This window comes from Camelus dromedarius, chromosome 2, assembly GCF_036321535.1.
Source record: "Camelus dromedarius isolate mCamDro1 chromosome 2, mCamDro1.pat, whole genome shotgun sequence".
Classification (NCBI taxonomy): domain Eukaryota; kingdom Metazoa; phylum Chordata; class Mammalia; order Artiodactyla; family Camelidae; genus Camelus; species Camelus dromedarius.
This window is the reverse complement of record NC_087437.1, coordinates 64,368,935-64,385,347: the sequence shown is the minus strand read 5'-3', so window position 1 is coordinate 64,385,347 and position 16,413 is coordinate 64,368,935. Positions and strand designations below refer to the sequence as shown.

General features: G+C 34.7%; 1 protein-coding gene across 3 annotated transcripts in view; it reads left to right on the top strand.

Annotated features, from left to right (window-relative positions):
- Positions 1 to 16,413, top strand: part of SLC49A4 (solute carrier family 49 member 4) — a 78,870-nt gene that overhangs the window by 41,783 nt on the left and 20,674 nt on the right. For all 3 annotated transcript variants that reach the window (XR_010384232.1, XM_010981530.3, XM_064494615.1), the window contains exons 6-7: positions 1,926 to 1,993; positions 5,198 to 5,325. Coding sequence is in view for 2 of the 3 variants with exons in the window: in XM_010981530.3 (XP_010979832.3) it covers positions 1,926 to 1,993; positions 5,198 to 5,325 (196 nt within the window). In the remaining variant the exon portion in view is untranslated. The remainder of the gene's footprint in view (positions 1 to 1,925; positions 1,994 to 5,197; positions 5,326 to 16,413) is intronic.

Here is a 16,413-nt window from a genome sequence, read left to right as displayed (position 1 = left end):
GTTTAATCAATTTCTATTTTTATCTTTATTTTTCCTATTCTTCTGTTTTTTTGAATGAAGTCACTTTACTCTCCTTTTTCTAACTTTCTAACATGAACATGAATACTTAGACCCTTGATTTTTAACTTTTCTTCTCTAATACGTGCATCTTAAGGCTGTATATCCTTTTAACGTAGCTTTAGCTACATTCTGTGTTTTGCTAAGTAGGATTTTCATAATTATTCAATTTAGAATATTTTCTAGTTTCCATAGTGTTTTCTTCTTTGAACCAAAAGTGTCCCCAAATGTCAGGCTTGCCCCTCTGGGCTTTCTTCCCATCCTAGATTATGGTTCTAGCATTCTAGATTACCTTCCTGGCTCTCTGATACCTTCAGATAGATTTCCCACCCCAGATTTTCTACTTCTCAACCAGAATATTAATCCAAATTGTGTAATATTCCTTTCCCTTAGGAAGAAAGTCTTCCTTTAATTTCCTAACCCATTTTTCTGGATGGCAGGTATTCCAAGCAAGCTCATTTCCAAGAAGAAAACGTGTAGCACGCATTTAGGTGATGCTGATTTTGCAGATCTTATGAATCATGTTATAAAGCCTCAGAAGCCCTTCCAGTTATCTCTGTACAAACTCTGAGAGGTATAGAGACCATGAATCACATTAGGTATTAAATAAAAATAAAGTTAAATGAAAGCAGAACTTCTGGGTTGGTGGACACATGGAGATACTGCCCCCCCCCCCAAATAATTAAATTCAAGGAAAAACTTAAAGCAAAAAGCAAGTGTCATGAACAAAGGAAGCAGAAAAGCACAGAATGGCCCAAAAGGACCAGAGTCAGTACAGTAGGATACACAGTGGTTCATCACCTGATGCAGGACCCCACTGACCTAGGGGATAGATGAGAATGTTAGTGAGGGCCTCATAGTATTAATGGGCCTTAAACAATGGATACTAAATGCAGCAAGAGGGGCACTCTGCATTTGTTAACTTATTTAATTCTCAGAAAAATCATAATTATCCCCATGCTCCTAATGAGGAAACTGAGACTTGGGGTGTGAGTTGAGACAGAAGCCAAATCGTGGTAAGTGTTACAGATAACATGAATGATTAGGAAATGTAGGCAGCATTTGTAGGTTGCGCTGAATAAGTTTGTCCGTGAAGGTAGGAAAGAGAGCAGACAATAGACGATGGAGAAACATCATCAGGTAATAATAACAGCCCTAACCTTTATTGAGCACTTCTTATATGCCAACTGTTGATCCAAGTTCTATATGCAAATCATGTCATTTAATCCATTTTATCAGTAAGAGGACATAATCTGTCCAGAGTCACAAAGCTAGTAAATGGCAGGGCCGGAGATGTTTCTCAAGAGTGGAGCAATCTATGCATTTGTAACCTAGCTCACATTCTCTGTCCAGTCTCCCCAGGAGCTCAGCCCCCAGTTCTCTCTCTCTCTCTACCCCCTCACTGTCTCTCTCTCACCTCTCTCTCTTCCACTCCTCCACTGTGTGTTCTTCTAATAAATTTTTAGTTGTGCCAAATGTTTTACCACTAAATTATTTCCTAATAGTTTTCTGTATGTTGGCTCTATTTAAACTTTTTAGGTCAATGACCATCTTTTCTCCTTTTACTGTTTTCTTAAGAGTTCCTAATACAATGTCCAGCATGTAGAACACACACTTAAGAAATATTTGTGATATTGATTATTTTGTTCATTTAAATATTCCAATAAAAGTTAATTAATGATGTATTTACTTAGTTAAGTTTGTATTAGTCACACATGAATCCTTTCATTTGATTCATTTTCTTAAATAGTATTTCCTAGATTTGCCATTTAGTTATTAACATGTTGATTATAGAGGATTTTTTTCCATGCCTTCTAAACTGCAGTGTGCTTATCTTGTATTAAATGTGTCTGCCACTTTCTTAACAGATAGATGCTGGCTGGATTGGATTTTGGTCTATAGTTGGAGGCTGTGTCGTTGGAATAGCAATGGCAAGGTAAGAATCTTTTATGTTAAACATGTAACTGGGCAGAACCAAAAATAAGCCCAAATGGAAAATTGGCTCCCCTAGATAAATGTTAAAATTCAAGGAAAAATAAAACATGCAAAGGTCACATGTAGCAGATAGAATTTGCTGCTACAGGGGAACTCCAGGTTAGTCCACCCTAAAATGTTTTTGGAGACTAGGGATGTATTTTCAGTATAACTAAGCTGCCCCTCTCCATATTATTAGAGGACAGTATCTACAAATGAAACCAGAAGGAAGGTGATACAATAGTAAAAACAAATTGATAGTTATTGAGATTAGAAAAGAATTGAAAGGAATCATTTGTAAGAGCATATTTAGAACTTTGCATGAAAAGGCAGTATCCTGATTAGCAGATAATTATTTGTGGCCACTTTTGGCAGGTATGACCCTATGGTTTTCCCATTTTGATAAAAAATATCCATAAAGCCTTCCAGTTTCGTGAAACTCCCTTTGATCTTAGCCCATTATGACAACACATTTTTTGAATGAGTCAGAAGAAGGAAGAAGTCTCATTTATTCTAAAAGAAGAAAAGAATGAAAATGTCACTCACATAGGTGACTGTGTATAAAACTACTCTTGGTGTTTCCAAAGAGATCATTTTCATTCACTTTCCAAACATTGTACCCTGTTACATCAAAAACAAAATTGAGCAATCAACTTTATCGGGAAGGGAAGAATCTAATTACATATTTGGGAAGATCAAATAAGATATGTGAGTCACCTCAATATCTAAATACGTAAACATAATTGACACAGGATAATATTATATCTAGGCCTTACAGTTTGCACAGTGTTTCTGGGATAATGAAAGAATAAATTGACACTGTAATTTCTAAATTGCTTTATCTGAGGTTTTGGGGTTTTTTTAATTTCATTTCATTTAGTTATAGTCAGTTTATAATGTGTCAATTTCCATATCTGAGGTTTTTATAAGTTAGAAAATATGAGAATGAAGTCTAAAAGCTAGAGAAGAATAGGAACATAGCTATTTGTAGGAAATAACTACACTGATACTGGAATATACTGACCTATCACACTTGACGAGAATCGTATCTAATTTTTCTAATTAAATATCCAAGCCAATTATAGTGAGTCATCGTTTACCAAATCCTATTCTGAAATCTTATTCTAAGCACCAAATATGTCAAAGAGAATAAGCACCAAATATGTCAAAGAGGGACATGTTATTTATTAGAAATGACATCCCACATGCTCCTTTTGCTTAATTTTTTTTTACAAACCCTTAATTTTAACTATATTGAAGTGGAACTAGAGGGAAAAATTAGAATGAGGACATTTCTGTTTTTAAATTGTTGAAAATGGAGGTTCTAAAAAGCACTACTCTTACTATGGGATCTGAAATTAATTTTAAGTATCTCTTAGCCCTAAAATCAACTTAAAATTATATTCAGAACACCCTTTTTGGGATCCCTAGAACAGAATCTTCTTACAGACATGAGTGCTTTGGGTGTTTTTTGTGATTATATTACCAAAGATTACTGCTAAATGTACTACTTTGGTGCTAACAGTGCACTTTGATGATATTAGCCCATTGGTCTCCAAAATTGGCAGACCAGAGTGGTAAGTTTATTCTTGTGTGATCTGGTCCTTGGAGACGTACTCACTCTAACCTCATTCGACTCTGAGTGTACCAGAAACCTGTTTTATTCTCTCATACCTGGCCATCTGCCTATCTGACAAGTTCATGCAGCATAGCAAAATATAAGTCAGAAAACTATTGAGCATGAAATTAAAACAAAGCTTTTGGATTTTCTGGAGGAGCATTTCCATCAAGCTCTGGAACCTTTTTCAGACTACGTAAGTATTTTCTGTTTGTGAACTTTCATAGTGGAGAGCAAACCTGTCACTGAGCAAAGGTGCATCCATTTTTCCCACCAAAAGATGGCATCAGCTCACATAGGAAGTCATTTTAGTCTAAAAGACATAAATATGATTAACCATATCACGTCAGATAAGTGCAAAGCAAAATATTGCAAGTCACATAATTACAATAGAAATTAAAATAAATTTTTTTAAAAACTTCAAAGAGAAAACATGGTAAATGTCATTTTTGGGGTGGGATGAGTTTTTCTACAATAGGAACAACTCTAAAGGACACAGTCAGTTGTGTACAGGCACAGCCAGAGGACTGCTTATACAGTCAACGGTTCATCCGCAGATGAGCATCCACAGATGAGGAGAAGCATTTTTGGAAAAAATTTCGGTTATAACCAAATAATAAGCATCTCTACCAGAAGTTTCATAAGAATTCAAGACAAAGCAGGGATTTTTGAGAACTTAAAAGGCTGTGAAACATTAGACACAAACTTTGTGAAATAAATTCACTATTCTAGAGCTATGTTCTTGCTCTTACAAAGCTTATGGTCTGATTAAGGAAGACAAAAAATGCAAAAACAAGAGAAATTCCAATAGAGATAAATGCTATGAAGAAAATAGAGTGTGGAGATGGGATGGGGAGAGCTGCTTCTGTGAGAATGGCGAGCCTTCCTGACTGAGACCTGAATAACCCAAAGAATAAGCAGGCATGAGTCACCTGACGATCTGGGGGAACCAGCAATCCAGGTGTCAGGACAAGTACGAAAACTACAGTTGCTGTGAGAAACAGCCTCAGTATGTATGAGAAACAGAAACAGGGCTGTCCCACTGGAGATAGTAAGGCAAACAGAGAGTGGAGCAAGAGACCAGACCATGTAAGACCCCAAAGGTGCTGGGGTAAGCACCTGTATTTGTTCTCTAAGTGAATTTGAATTTTGAGAGAACGACCCTTGCAAGTTTATGTCAACAAGTTAGCCTGTTTTCTAAAACTAGGACGATATATGCTCATTTTAGAATGTTTGGAAGTTACAGAAAAATATATAAAGAAAGTAAAAGTGGCATTTAAAAACTCAGAATTTATCTTGTAAGTTGTAAATCCGAAACAGAGATCACATTTTAAGAGACTGTAAGAGAAATAAACATTTATCACAAAGCAACATTTATCAACCATACACACAAAACGTGTTAGTTTAAAAAAAAAATTAAAAAAAAACTTGCTATAAAAGAATCATGGAAATTTCTTCAAGAAATTATTGTTTAATGAAAGTGTGTTATTGATTTAAATAGTATTTTTAAAATCCAGCTAGGATTAATAGAACGTTATTTCTTTTCAGGTTTGCAGATTTTATCAGGGGTATGCTGAAGCTAATTCTTCTCCTCCTGTTTTCCGGAGCTACACTATCATCCACGTGGTTCACCCTGACCTGTTTGAACAGCATCACACACCTGCCTTTAACTACAGGTGAGCACAGACTATTTTGAACTTTGAATAAATATTTTCAGTTTTTAGAAGTATATACTGACAGTAGGACTTTTTCTTGCTTCCCATAAGCAGTTGTTAAATATACAAAAAGGTCTCCCTTATCCAGCCATCAAACCATCATCTCATCTAAAAAGAGCTCAAAAAATAACTAAAAATATTTTCATTGGTATTTTATATCTGGAAAAGAAGAATAATCTTTAGTGTGAGCTTAAATAGCATGGAAAAGCTTATATTCTTTTAAAAAATCATATCACAGCATAATACAAAGATTTTTATCATCTTTATAGCCATTACATCATTGTTAAACAGGAAGGAAAATGAACAAAGGCAGAAAGCTATGACATTTCAGATATGCACCAGTAGACTTCTTTGAACCAGTACCTATTGGTTTATTTTATATTTAGTCTTTTTTTCAATATATTCAATTTATTTAAACTAAAAAACAGAAACAGTTCACCATTTCTCCCACCCCTCGCCTCTTGCAACCACCACCAACCTGTTCTCTGTATTCATGAGCTTGATTTTGTTTTGTTTGTTTGTTTTCCATTTTGAGTGTTTTTTAAATTTTTTGATTTTGATTCCACATATAAGAGAGATAATAAAATAATTGCCCTTCTCTATCTGACTGATTCCACTTAGCATAATATTGTCAAGGTCTAAACATGTCACAAATAGTAAGGTTTCATTTTTATGGCTGAATAGTATTCCATTGCATATATATTCCACAGTTTCTTTATCCATTCATCCATTGATAGAGACTAGTTGTTTCCATATTTTGACTATTGTAAATAATGCTTCATGAACATGGGGTGTAGATATCTTTTCGAGATGGTGATTTCAGTTCCTTCAGATAAGAAATGGGACTACTGGGTATATGGTAGTTCTGTTTTTTATTTTTTGAGGACCCTGCGTACTGTTTTCCAACTGGCTGCACCAACCTACATCTCCACCAACAGCGCACAAGGGTTCCCTTTTTCCCACTTCCTTGCCGATACTTGTTATCTCTTGTTTTTTGATAATAGCCATTCTAACATGTGTGAGTTGGTATCTCATTGTGATTTTGATTTGCATTTCCCTGATGATTAATGATATTGAACTTCTTTTGTGTGTCTGTTGACCATCTGTATATCTCCTGTGGAAAAATGAGTATTCAGATCTTCTGCCCATTTTTAATTTTTTTTAACACCTTTATTGTTACATGATTCCTGTACAGTAAACTACACATATTTCAGAAGTACAATTTGATGAATTTTGATAGATGTATACACCTGTGAAACCACTACCACAATCAAGATAGCTAACATTTCCATCACTCCCCAAGAGGTACTGATTTCAAATTCCCAATTTATCCCTTCTCACCCTCTTGCCCCCCTGGTAACCATAAGTTTGTTTTCTATGTTTGTGAGTCTGTTTCTGTTTTGTAGGTAAGTTCATTTGTGTCCTTTTTTTTAAGATTCCCCATATAACTGTATTTTTCTTTCTCTTTCTGGCTTACTTCACTTAGAATGACAATCTCCAGGTCCATCCATATTGCTGCAAATGGCATTATTTCTTTCTTTTTTATGCTTCTGCCCATTTTTTAGTGGCATTTTTTGCTTTTTGGTACTGAATTTTATGAATTCTTTGTATGTTTTGGATATTAGCCCTTTAACAGATACATGGTTTGCAGTTATTTTCTCCCATTCAGTAGGTTGTCTTTTCCTTTGTTGATGGTTTCCTTCGCTGTGCAGAAGCTTTTTAGTTTGATGTAGTCCCAGTTGCTTATTTTCTCTTTTGTTGCTTTTGCTTTCGGTGTCAGATTCAAAAACTTATTACCAAAACTTATGTCAAGGAACTTACTGTCTATAGTTTATTCAAGGAGTTTTATGGCTTTAGGTTTTACATTCAAGTCTTTGATCCATTTTGAGTTAAATTTTGCATATATTGTATGATAGTGGTCCAATTTCGTTCTTTTGCATGTGGTTATCCAATTTTCCCAACACCATTTATTGAAGAGACTATCCTTTCCCTATTGTATATTCTTGTATTTTTTGTTGTAAATTAATTCACTGTAAGTGTGTAGGTTTATTTCTGGGCTCTCTATTCTGTTTCACTGATCTGTGTGTCTGTTTTTATGCCAATACCATGCTGTTTAAATTACCATCGTTTTCTATTATAGTTTGAAACCAGGGTGTGTGATGCCTCCAGCTTTGTTCTTCTTTCTCAAGATTGCTTTGGCTGTTTAGGGTCTTTTGTAGTTCCATACAAATTTTAGGATTATTTGTTATATTTTTGTAAAAAATGCCATTGGAATTTTGATAGGAATTACACAGAATCTTTAGATTGCTTTGGGTAGTATGGAAATTTTAACAGTTAATTCTTTCAATCTGTGAGCACAGAATATCTTTCCATTTATTTTTGTCTTCTTCAATTTCTTTAATATCTTGCAGTTTTCAGTATACAGGTCTTTCACCTCCTTGGTTAAATTTATTCCTAGGTATTTTATTCTTTTTCATATAATTGTAAATGGGATTGTTTTCTTCATTTCTCTTTCTGATAGTTCTTTATTAACGTAAAGGAAGGCAGCAGATTTTTCTGTTGATTTTGAAGCCTGCAATTTTACTGAATTTATTAGTTCTAACAGTTTCTTGATGGAATCTACAATTTTCTATCTATAATATCATGTTATCTGCAGATAGTGACAGCTTTGCTTCTTCCTTCCCAATTTGAAGCCTTTTTTTTTTTTTTTCCTTGCCCAATTGCTGTGACTAGGACTTCCAGCTACTATGTTGAATATATGTGGGTAGAGTGGGCATCCTTGTCTTGTTCCTGATCTTAGAGGAAAAACTTTCAGCTTTTCACCATTGACTATGATGTTAACTGCAATCTTGTCATATGTAGCGTTTATTATGTTGAAGTACGTTCCCTCTGTACCCACTTTGTTGAGAGTTTTTATTGTAAATGGATGTCGAATTTTGTCAGATGCTTTTTCTCCATCTGTTGAAATGATCACGTCATTTTTATCCCTCGGTTTTGTTAACGTGGTGTATCACACTGACTGATACGCAGATGCTGAACCAGCCTTGCATCGCTGGAATAAATCCCATTTGATCATGGTGTATGATCCTTTTAATGTATTGTTTAATTTGGTTTGTTAATATTTTGTTGAGGATTTTTGCATCTATATTCTTGAGGGATATTGGCCTATAATTTTCTTTTTGTGTGTGTGTTATCCTTCTCTGGTTTTGGTAGCTTTGGCCTTACAAAATATGTTTGGAAGCCTCCCCTTCTTCTGCTTTTTGGAAGAATTTGAAAAGGATTGGTATTAATTCAACTTAGAATATTTGGTAGAATTTATCAGTGAAGATGTTTGCTCATGGAATTTTATTTGTTGAGAGGTTTTTGATTATTGATCCAGTCTCCTTGCTAGTAATTGACCTGGTCAGGTTGCCTGTTTCATCATGCTTCAGGCTTTGTAGGCTGAATGTTTCTAGGACTTTATCCATTTCTTCTAGGTTGTCTGTTTTGCTGCCACATAATTGCATGATAGTAGTCCTTTATCCTTTGTATTTCTACAGCAGAATTTGTAACATCTCTTTCATTTTTTATTTTATTTATTTGAGTACTCTCTCTTTTTTTCTTGGTGAGTCTGGCTAAGAAGTGTATGATAGGCAATTTACTTATTATTAGCCCATCCAGTTGACCTGAAACATTTACAGCTGCTGTTGTTTTTATTGTTATAAGTATCATTTGAAGGGTCTATAGTTTTTTCTATGGCTGCTGTTAATGTTACCACAAACACGGGGCTTTAAAAAAAAAAACCATGAGTTTATTTTATATTTCTGTAAGTCAGAAGTCCAACTTGAGTCTCACTAAGCTAAAATCAAAATGTGGGCAGACTCTAGGGAAGAATTCATTTTCTTGCCCTCTCTGACATCTGGAGGCTGCCCACACTCCTTGGCTTGTGGCCCCTTTCCTCTGCAAAGTTAGCAACAGCAGGTCAAGTCCTTCTCACACTGCATCATCTGTTCCTTCCTCGCAAGGTCACATCTTCCTCTGAACTTCATATTCTGCCTCTTTCCACTTTTAAGGATCCTTGTGATTACGTTGGGCCTACCCAGAAAATCCAGGATAATCTCCCAAATTTAAGTCAGCTGATTAGCAACTTTAATTCCATCTTCACCTTTAATATTTCTCACCATGTAAGGTAACATTCAGTTTCCAGGAACTGACACAAAAAAATATATCTTTTGGGGGAAGCAAGAGACATTATTCTGCCTCACGGGATCTTTTTAAAATTACTGTGACAGATTATCTTATAAACCAAGAGGGCTCTGTTGTTGCTTCTTTCCTTTAAGAAAAGATTGTTTAAGATGCATATTTTTATTCTATTTGCAAGTGACATTTAGCCACCTTTTGGATTCTGTGTTTAATTATAGGATTATTTGTTGTAAAGGTAGATTGTAGGGTTGCAGGATTATTTGTTATAACAAGCATTTCTGTCGATAGGAGTATATGAGAGTCTGAGAATGGCTCTATCCAGGCCTGTTACCCAGTGGCATGGATGTTCCATGAGACTCCCATGAGAGGAGAGTTCCTTTTGGCTGCATGTAATTAAGGAATACTACATATCCTGAGTTGAATTTACGTGCTCTGTAATAAACAGACCAGTAGTTTGCACATCAGAGGCATCAAATCTTTTAAAGGGCAGTGGGATGAGGTTGCACTACACCCATGATTACTAGACTGCACCAAGCACGCTGCCCTGGAGTGCCACAGCAAACTCACAAAAACAACATGCATTATTCACATTTCTGAAGGAAACAAGGATATTCCATAGCTGTCAGACACTGCGAACCACTAGTTCAAGAGAGTCTCCAGTTTTATATTTAGATCCTCTACATTCTTTTTGATGATGTCATGTCTTTACAAAGTTAAGGTTTCTGCAGTTGCTGTAATAAAAAGCAATACTGCACAAAATTCAGCATGGAACAGGAAATGAGGGCAGTGGTGTCATTCTGATTACAAGATTTGAGAAGTCGTGCAGTGCCCATCAGATGCACACATCCCATTATTAAGTAATTGTAGTTATTTAAGAATGAAATAAAAATATATTTCTTTCAATATATGGGTATTATTTTTAATGACCACTAAATTATTAGGACATATGTATATTAAGTTGTTTGGACTAACCATGTGACTAAAGGAATTGTTAGCTATTTCTTTTGGCCTTGAAGCACTGTGAAAAAATACTGAGACACTAGGGTGCTGAGACGGAAGGTTTGGAAACCTCTGGTCTACACCATCATGCCAGGATTCCCTCTTTTTAGTGTTTATTGCTTTGTCTATAAATCCCAGTTGTCCAGAGTAATCATTTTTGGACACTGTGCACTTTTTATATACTAACATTCCTTCATTAGGGTTTCGAGTAATTTTGACAAGTATTCTGAGCCAGAATTTTTTATTTTATGCTGGTATAATTTCAAACTTAGCAGTTGTACAGCATTCTGGTGGAACAGTTTTAGTTTACAACTCTTCTTGTTCATGGCATTACACTCAGATTTTTTGTGTGATACTGTATGTCAAGTATGCATCTGTTAGATTTTATGAGAACATAGTCGTGAGTACATGATAAACAGATTTTTTCCCCTTGAATTAAGTGAAGAATATTCATTATGAGATAGTACATTTATTAAATGTCATGTATTTTCTATTTAATATGATAAAATTAACAGTTTTATCTCTGGATGGCTGCATTATGAATTTAATTTTTTACCTCCTGTTTTGACTAGAGTTGTAACAATGAGCATGTTTTACTTTTATAATCAGAAAATATATATGTATATTTGAAAACTATACATCTTTTTAAATCTTTAAAGAAAATTGATGTAATTGACCCTAGTCAAGATAGTTTTCCCATTCTGCCCTTGAAAATAATTATGTTGGACAGATAGGAAAGCAGAATTCTAAACTAAATCAAAGCTAGAATTGAAAGGTTGAGTTTGATGTGTATGTCTTAACAACCATTGAATTTATAAATCCTACTGTTGTTTTCAAATATAAGTCAGTTTTTTAATGTCACTTAGAAACTCCTGAAAGATGCATTTTTAACTTACAAATACACTGTCTTAAGGACTATAGATTTGTTCACATACCTCCTCTGAATTATCATAGCATTTTTTTTTCTCTTTCCTGATACTTACCACTTAATATTCCCTTGAGTATATGTCTTATCTTCCCTACCAGTCTGAAAATCTGGAACATGGACTTTTGCCTTATAAATTCTGACCCCATCTCCCACCCCCGTACCTGGAGTAATGAATGAATGAGTGAAGGAAGGAGTGGAGTATATTTTAGCCCATTTTGAATCTCAGTGGATATGACTCACTGCCAGTAATAGGAAGCTTGGCCACTCTTTGTTATTCAGCACCAGCTGTAGGAAGGCAAAGGGCACATTTTAATGGAACAATGGAGAATTTGAATAAATCTCTCACAGGTGCTCTTACTGGCTTTGTAAAAATCTGACCTAATTCCTTTTTAACTAAAAAAAGGTTTCATGAAAGGGAACTTACTACAAAATCCAATTATAGACAAATCTAGACCTCTAGGCTGGTATTTAAAAGTCAATAATGGAAAAAAAAAAAGTCAGTAATGGCAAATTCGTGTTTCTTTTTCACCAGAGTCATTCTTTTTTTAATCAGGAAAATATCTAGACTTTTTCCAGTTTCTAGGAAACTTAGTATTTCTATTATTTTTTATAAATCAGAAGAAACAACATGAAAAGTGCTTGACATAATAAATTAAAAGCTATTAATTTTGCTCAACCCATGTGTTATAAGTGCTACTACTGTTCAGACCTTCCAGTGCAATTTTTTTGTAGTCCACTGATCTTGGTATTATCGTTGCCATCTTCCCAGAAGAAAAACCGGATCATTCCGTTCTATCTGAAGATGTACTCTTTTGATACACGTACTTGCTTACACATATCCTCTTGGAGACTATCAGCAGGATGCTTTTAGTATTTCCTTAGGGAAACTCAATATTTGAAATTGTATTATACCTTTATTAATTGACTTATCTATAGTAGGGCAATAAATAAACTCATGAGTTTCAAAGTCTTGAAGCTTATGCTATAAACAAAATTATGAAAATACATTATTCACTTTATCTGAGAACCAGATGTCTAGCCCTGTTAGCCACAAGTCACATGTCATTTGTCACCAAACAGATGAATACTTTGAAAATGGCATTTTGAAAAATGTTAGCACTTTGGTGTTTGCTGAAACAATATAATTTGACTGTTTAATAGAAGATGCTTTGGGAGAGGTTCTTCATCTAATTAACGGCACTCGAATGCCACGATGGTGATGTCAGAAACAGATAGTGGGCGGGGGAGAGTAAGGGAGGATGATTAGCTGGACGTAAGGGTGATAGCTGACTACAAGCTGACTTCCAGTGATATTTGAAGAAAGAAAAGATATTTGGTTGTATTGAAAGGCATGTGGCATGTATAGGCTAGAGAATAATCCTCTTATTATATTTTCATGTATTTTGCCTTTATTAAGATAATTATGTCCCATTTTAATAACATGCCAAGAAATAAAAATATACACCTACCTGGAAATGGGGGGAAATGAGAAAATTCAGAAAAGGATGATGAACATGATTAAAGAAATACATAATATTAAGGAAATTAGGGATTTTAAGCTTTAAAGAAAGCAGGCTAAGGAAGTGACTTAATTATTGTTTTCAAATTTTATGAACTAAAAGTGAATTACTCATGTTCAAGACTGATCAAGAGGCAAAAATAGAACATAGATTAAAAGAAGAGAATGGATTTGTGAAAAACCTTTCATGTAAGAGTCATGAAATGTTCAGAAAAATGTTTCTTCTTGAGAAAGATCATGTAATACTTATCCATGAAGATTTTCCAGAAGAGATGTCTTCAGGCAGAATCTGTGTTTCTTGAAGGTAGAGGGCTTAACCAGATGATCAGTTAGTGTTCCATGACTTAATAGCACATTGCCTTCTGCAGAACCATACATCATTCTTTGGGAGCTTAGAAGTTACTGATAAACCTGTACCTGGGATATCCGATTTCACAACTGATCTCTACTCTGGGCCCACTATTTCAAAGGATTATTAGTTGTGATTCATTTCTGCAAGATCATAACATTGCCTTCTAGCCATAAGGGACTCTAAACATAACTGTCCACCTTTATAGGACTAAACTATGCCAACAAAGGGGCTTAACAAGGGACACCCACAAATTAATAACACACAAAAGAAACTCATCACCATTAATGAATATTGCAGCAAACTATGCCCCATCCTCTTTTGGAACCCCAGTTTCATGTACTGCCTGTTCTCATTATGATGATCTATGATGGATCATGAAGGCCACAGCAGTCATGTTTAGGAAGAAAATGTGAGGCTGAGAAGAAAGGCACAGCTCAGTGATGTAGAAATATACGTTGGTATACACCCACATATGTATTTACTTACTCCACATGCCCAAAACCTCCGGAAACTATGTAATTAACAAACTTTTGAATATTTACTGTTTCTTTTTACACATATATCTTTATTTCCAAAAGGAGTATTTTCACTTGCAATATAAGGTTTAATTGAGATTATAGAAATATTTTTTAATAAAGGTGTAATCTAATAATTCCAAGTTAACTTTCTTTTATCATGAAATAAAAACTCAGTCAATATGCACAATAATAAAAGTTTATCCAACAAAGTATATTAATGCAGTAAACCTACTCTTTAGGGAAATTTCTTGATTCTAATCCATAAAATAATTCATGGTAAAAATATATTGTTATTTTATAGTCCTTATTTCTTGTTTATAATGCTTCTTAACAAGTGTAAAATTTTTTTTCTGTTACTCTTGTCCACTTAGAAGTACCTATACAGAGTTTTGTTTTTAATATCCTAGTTAAGCTCTATACCTACATGTGTTTTAATTTGTGATTGATCTGTTTAAATGAACCTTAGTCATCATTTGATAGAACTTATGATTCAATAAATGAATCTCTTCCATTACAATCCAGATATATGTTCACATTTCCACAACTTAAATGAAAACCTCCCTTGTTAGTCAGCTCCAGGTCCTGGGAAATTTCTTCAGATCTGGAGCAAGACAGCTCCCACTGAGCAAGTTGGCTCCCTTCCTCTTCCATTGACAGCCCTCCAAACATTTGAAGATATTGGTCATGTGTGGACTTAGCCATTAATCTAAACATCCCCTGGTTCTCAAAACCTTTCCTCATCAAACTTGGATTCACTCTCTTCTAAACCCACCATAGCTTGTCAGAGTCCACAGTAATACTAGAATTTAGCACTTTCTCTCTTGCACTTGGCACCTAATGCTGGGAGGCCGTGGCTTCTCTTGATTAGACATAGCTTTCTGGTTGTTTTGATTTTTTTTTAAGAGAGAATGAAGTAAAATTATCTTTTTAACACTGTGTGTGTAAATGGCTGCTGAGCCAACTAGCATCCCTCATATTTCTTTAGATTAGGAGTGATTGGAGGGTAGAGCGTGTCCTGTTTACTGTGCCAGCATGGCTGCTTGCATGTAAGAGGCTCTTGATAAATGGCTTTGAAGAAAGAACTTAAAGCTAAGTTTTCCCTATTGTATACCTAAGCAATAATTCTTGTACACATTTTACATTTATCATGATTAAAGTTCATCTTTTTATTTGTAACCTTTTGGTGCTGTTTCTTGTTCTGTTATCTGTCTCATGTGCAGTCACTTCCAGCTTTTATGTGGAATACAGATTTGAGAAGCGTGCCTTTTGTGTCAATACCATTGAATAAGAGAAATAAATTTTTCTGCAGTCTGACACAGTGGCTTGGTGGAAAACATGCTAGGTTCTGCAGGCCTTAACTGTATTGTCATTAGCATTGCCGATTAGCATTGCCAATTTACATTGTTTCTTCTTAAGTCATTTTGACTTTCAGAACTTCAGTCACTTCTTGCTTTACCTGCCTCGAAGAGTTGATAGTGTGATCAAATATGATAATATATTTAAAAATAGTTTAAAAGTCATTTTTAAGTGATATAAATCCAAGATTTGAAATCGTTATTGTTATTGATGATATCTTGAGAATCTCATTAAATGTTGAATAGAGATAGTTCTCCGAAATTTTGTGATTTGTTTTATAACTGCTGATCACCTAAGGTTTGAGTGTTTTGATTAATAAGAATGTATTCATACATAGTTTTATTTCCCTAAAGTTTAGTAACTTGGTTTGTCGCTGGAAGCAGGGGTGGAGGGAGGAGTTCTTCCAATTCATATTCTTGAAATACATCCATTGTAACTATATTTTGTAGTACACAGGACTTTGTCTTTTGCAATTTAAATTATGGGCCTATGAAATTTTATTAGCTTCTTTGAAAAAAATTCTCACCAGCATTGTGTTTATTCTGCTAAATTACCTTGACTTTTTAATCGAAATGCAGTCTGTTTTAATTTTAGTATCAGTACTATAGAAAGTCATGGAAATATTTAATGATCGTGTAGTTTGAACCCTCTCTGACGAGCAGGAAATTATCTTGTCTGCCTGACTTTTAATAGATGACATTCACCCACTGGATCTGCCAAACCAGTGTGTAAAGGTACTGTATCAGACTCTAAACTGAAAATTCAAACAGAAGTCAAGTTCAGACTCATAATTATCAGCTTTTACTTTATGCATGTCCCAGAACACTGGGGAAAATATTAAATCATTCCTGACACAGATTCCTTTCCCCATTCTGATTATGAAGATCTTAATTTAACCCTTTCCTATGTAAATTATTCTGATTCTTTAGTTTCTGCAGTAACAGGTGATTTCAACATACCCAACCAGTGTAAAATAAAACTCCTGGTCATCATTTTTATGTAATACAAGAAGCAAACACCAAGAGTGAGAGAATTAAATGAAAATTCTTGATTTTTGATTTCTGGCCTCTGGAAGTTATATCAGCAGTCTCAGCCCACTTATCCTGCGTATAATAGGAATTCTAATAAATGAAGTGGGAATATTTATGTCGAGGATCCTGGACCAAGGCTGGGTTATATGGCTGCTGGGTGTGGA